Source organism: Hipposideros armiger, unplaced genomic scaffold, assembly GCF_001890085.2.
Source record: "Hipposideros armiger isolate ML-2016 unplaced genomic scaffold, ASM189008v1 scaffold_434, whole genome shotgun sequence".
NCBI lineage: Eukaryota > Metazoa > Chordata > Mammalia > Chiroptera > Hipposideridae > Hipposideros > Hipposideros armiger.
In genome coordinates this window covers 873,915-878,913 of record NW_017731784.1, presented here as the reverse complement: position 1 = coordinate 878,913, position 4,999 = coordinate 873,915, and the positions used below count along the sequence as shown (strand labels likewise).

At 36.5% G+C, this 4,999-nt stretch overlaps 1 protein-coding gene across 2 annotated transcripts in view; it reads right to left on the bottom strand.

Annotated features, from left to right (window-relative positions):
- Positions 1-4,999, bottom strand: part of MLLT10 (MLLT10 histone lysine methyltransferase DOT1L cofactor) — a 222,963-nt gene that overhangs the window by 89,066 nt on the left and 128,898 nt on the right. For both annotated transcript variants that reach the window (XM_019665143.1, XM_019665144.1), the window contains exon 9: positions 3,753-3,848. In XM_019665143.1, the coding sequence (XP_019520688.1) occupies positions 3,753-3,848 (96 nt within the window). The remainder of the gene's footprint in view (positions 1-3,752; positions 3,849-4,999) is intronic.

Here is a 4,999-nt window from a genome sequence, read left to right as displayed (position 1 = left end):
TGGCAGTGGATTGCCATGGGCTACCGTGTGTAGCCAGCAGCCAGCGTGAGCGGCCAGCAGCCGCAGTGAGCGGCCGTCCAGAAGCCGGCAACTTATCTGTCTCGCCCGGGGAAGAGCGCAATGATGGTGCCAAGTTGGGCCAGTGAAGCAACGTCCTCCAAACTAGACTGAAGAACAAAAGGACAACAATTTGTCTGTTCCCCTTCCCCCAATTCTCCAATAAAAATCTTAAAAAAAAAAAAATCAGTTAACCTATTTTACAGAAAAAATTTTGCTCTACATTAAGAAGTCTTAGATAAACAGAATAAAATTTAACAGCTAACTAAAAGATATACTTAGAATTAGATCCTCATTTACCCTCTCCTAAAAATACTGCAAGGACAAAAGATAGAAGAAAACCTGATCAAGTATCTTTGGTACACAGAAAACCTTTTAAAACTACTTTAACCTAAATCACCCCAAAATTTAAAAGATTAAAATAAAGACTGTGAGCTATTTACAATGAAGGTCAGAAACAACTACTACATCTTCTAGTAATAAAAAAAAGTAATGTGTTAAATAAAATGACTTCCAATAAGATATCAGGCTCAGTTTTGCTACAAATTTAAAAATACAACTTAACTATGACTTACACACATCCAGGAATTTTATCAGAAACAGAACACTGACACCAAACAAATCTACTCACAGTCAAGAGCTAACTTATGGGGAAATCACTTTGTTAAGTTATATAAATGTGTGACCACTGTTCTATACTCCTGAAACTACTCCTGACATATTGAATGTCAACGGTATTTAAAAAGTAAAACAAAACTTTTTTTTTTTAAAGGTCAATAGCTAAGACTTTTTCCCCTTATCTTTCTTGGATAGTATACTTTTGTACTAGTATTACCATGTCTCCCAGAAAATAAGACCAGGTCTTATATTAATTTTTGTTCCAAAAGATGTATTTTATTCATGTACAAAAATCTACATTTATTCAAATACAGTCATGTCTGGCTGACAATCTTAACTGAGGCTTATTTTGGAGTAGGGCTTGTATTACAAGCACCCCGAAAATCATGTTAGGGCTTATTTTCCAGTTAGGTCTTATTTTCGGGGAAACACGGTATATAAAAAAAGAAAACAGGTTTGAAGTGCTCAGAAAGACTAAAAACTGAGGAAATCAAGGGAAGCAACCATACCATCCTACAAACAGGTAGGCCTCCTTTTCTGCCAACTCAATTTGTTTTTTCATATTAGAGGATTCTCTGAATCAAGTTTGCAGATACTTAATCTCGTTTGTTCAATCTAATCCTTTTTTACCTAAAAACCTAAACTTCCCAATGATAACAACTACAAGCTATGTCTCTAGGAAAGGCACTTATACATTTATGGTCATCCTGGTAATAATGTTAATGATTAATATGAAATCCTGCTTTGTTCATAGCATATATATATAGAAAAGTTGTATGTTCCACAACCATGGTTATCAAAGATTCATAGGAAAATATTACACTGATAAATTATAGTTGCAGTACAGAACAGATGACAGTGACACCACATTAACATGACATATCAAGTTATTGTTGCTAATGCCTAGTTTGAAAAACATTTTTGAGTCCGATTTAAAAGTTAGCCACGGAAAAAGTGCAACTAAAAATTTTAAGACCAGTACAATGAACTTTAAGTTAATAAAGAAATAACTAAAATGGAATTTTGTTATTACAGTATAAGAAATGGCAAATGCAAGGTTCAAAAACGTGCAATCAAAAACTGGCTAGGTAAGTACAGGTATTTAAGTTACAGTCATGAATTTAAAGTTCCCTGATTTGCAATTTAAATATGCTCTACTGATATGAACTATGGGTTCTAAAAGAAGCCTTGAGGCTCATAGTAACACTCACCCTTGTATTTCCTGACCTATTCCTGTTTCCACCAACAGAAAGTAAAAAAGTGTGGTGAACCAACAATAAAATGACACTGTCTTCCTAAAAGGAATCTATGACTCAAGTCTTCTACCATTTATCCACCTATCCCTTTCAAACACTCAAAGCCTCACCAGATTCTTTGCCTTAAATCTACCAGAACTAATCTGATTATGACATTACCCATGTTTAAATCAGTTGGTGAGAGGTGATCTGATTCTGAAACATGGAAAGCACATGAGAGTAAACGGTGTATGCACATGTACATACTCGTACATGTAAATATATGTAAGTCATCATGGGATAATACAGAACCCTGGTCTTGTGTGATACATCAAGAAATGTATCCTGAGATGATGATTACAAATGTTCAGGGGAATAGACTATGAATAATATTCATATTATTAGCTGTAAAATATGAATCAGTGCAGTCTAATGAAATTCAGTAAAAAGGCTGATTTTAACAGATGAGTAGAAAAGGAAATTCCAAGAAAATACTCAACTATATATAAATATTTAGCATATGATGAAGAAGGGATTCCAAATCAGCAGGGAAGAGTGAAATTATTTAATAATGGCACTACAAAAACTGGTTAATAATTTGAAGAAAAGTGTCTTATACAAAATAAAACAAAATCCAGATGGATTATTTTAAATAGTTAAGTTAAAACAATCTGGGGGTGGTTAGCTCAGTTCGTTAGACTGTGGTGCTGATAACACCAAGGTTGCCAGTTCGATTCCCACATGGGCCACTGTGAGCTGTGCCCTCCCTAAAAGAGTCAACTATGCTATTGTAGCATGAAAAGCAATGACCATGGTTGTCCCCCAATAAATTTAAAAATAATAATAATAATAATAATAATCTAAGAAGCTAAAAAAAAGTATTCAGAAAAATCTTTGTATAACTTTAAGGAAGTAAAGACTTTTCTAAGTATAAAAACAAAATAAAAAATCAGAAAGGGAAGAGGCAGGTTTAGCTTTTCAAATTTATACTTCTACATCAATTTAAAGACCATTAAAATATATTCATCCAGAGTCTAATCGTCTCTCACCACCTCCAAGTTACCCCATCTCTCTCTGGATTGTTGCAATAACCTAATGGTCTCCCTGCTGTCATTCTTGACTCTCTACAGTTTATCCACAAGGAAGCAGCCGGAGGTCCTTAAGAAACCTCAGTCAGACTGTGTTACATATCAGTTCAGAACTTCCAATGGCTCACTTACACTCAAACTAAAAAACAAAGTCGTTCCACTGGCTTACACAGCCCTATGTGATTGGCCCCTTACCTGGCATCATCTCCTACTGTACCCCCCCACCCTTGTTTACTCTGTCCCTGACACCTGTCCCTGCCTCCACTTGTTTTCACATTAACCATGTGATAATAATCTTAATAATATTTAACATTTACTAGTAACACTTACTATGAACCAGACATTGTTCTAATTGCTTTACATATATTATACCTCATTCAATTCCAATAATTACTTCCCCTACTTTACGGATGATGAAATTCAGTTACAAAGAGGTTAATTAACCTGTCTGAGAGCTAAGTAAGTGGTGAAGCCAGAATTCAAAATCACAGGTGGATGAAGCCTACTCCATAGCCCAAATTCTAACCTCAGTGATGCTTCCCACTGGTTATCTTAACATTCTTCGGAAACAAGTAGAGAATAACAGAAGGTAGATTAAAAACTAAAAAATGGGAATGTCAAAGTGCTTAATGTAAGTTAGAGGATGGAAAAGTTACAGGGAACCAGGACACTGGGAATGATAATACTTCTTAAAGGTAAAACTCAGCACATAACTGGTTATTACATAAAACAAAAAATGGCACTTAAAACTTACTTTTTCTGTAGTAACAGTCAAGGAAGGAACCAATGCAGGTGATGGTTCTGGTTGTTTCTTGTGTTTTTGTTTGTGTTTATCCTTTTCTTTATATTTCTAAAAAATGAAGAGATGTAAAATTCAATTTAACTCATAACACACACACAATAAAGATGAGATTCTTTTATAATTGTGCTTAGTAATTTAAAATGTTAATGAATACTTGTCAAAATATCACTTAAAAATCACTTCTAATTGTATTATTTTATAAACAATACTAGTCATGACTTACATTATAGCATTACTACCATACTTCCCCATGTATAAGACGCACCATTTTTTGAAAAATGTGGGGTCTAAAAACTGGTGCATCTTATACAGTGGTTGCAGATTTTTTTTTACCGGCATTTCCCGTTTTTTTTCACGTTTGTTTTTGCACTCATACAACCACTATATAAGGCGCACCCAGTATTTAGACCTCAAATTTTTTGAAAAGGGGTGCGTCTTATACATGGGGAATATATATTAGTATAAATTGAAATATATACTAATACTAGTGTAAGTTACTTTAAGTTACTTTAGCTCCCTCATCCTTGAATAACATAATATATAAACAACTGAAGTCTGTAATTGTTTGCTACATTTATCTCTGACAAGCTGTATTTTTTTTCTCATTAAAAACACAAAATAGGGCCGGCCGAGTAGCGTGTTGGTTGAGAGCTGGCTTGGGACGCCAGGGCACCCTGGTTCGGATCCCGCATATGGGGGCCAGTGACACTGCCTTCTGCAGCTGAGATGCTGAATAACAGCTCGACCTGGAGCTGGGCTGCTGTGAGTTGCTGGCGACAGCATAGTCTGCAGCCCCTGCTGCAGTGGGTTGCCATGGGCTACCGTGTGTAGCCGGCAGCCAGCGTGAGCAGCCAGCCGCCACAGTGAGCGGCCGTCCAGAAGCCCGCGACTGATCTGTCTCGCCCGGGGAAGAGCGCAATGATGGTGCCAACTTGGGCCAGTGAAGCAATGTCCTCCAAACTAGACTGAAGAACAAAAGGACAGCAACTTGTCTGTTCCCCTTCCCCCAATTCCCCAATAAAAATCTTAAACAAAACAAAACAAAAAAACACAAAATACTTTTATGTACATTTTATAAATAGCACTTTAAAAGCACTATTACGGGCCGGCCGAGTGGCGCGATGGTTAAGAACTCGCTTGGGATGCCAGAGGGCCCCGGTTCGGATCCCACATATGAGGGCCAGTGACACTGCCCTCCA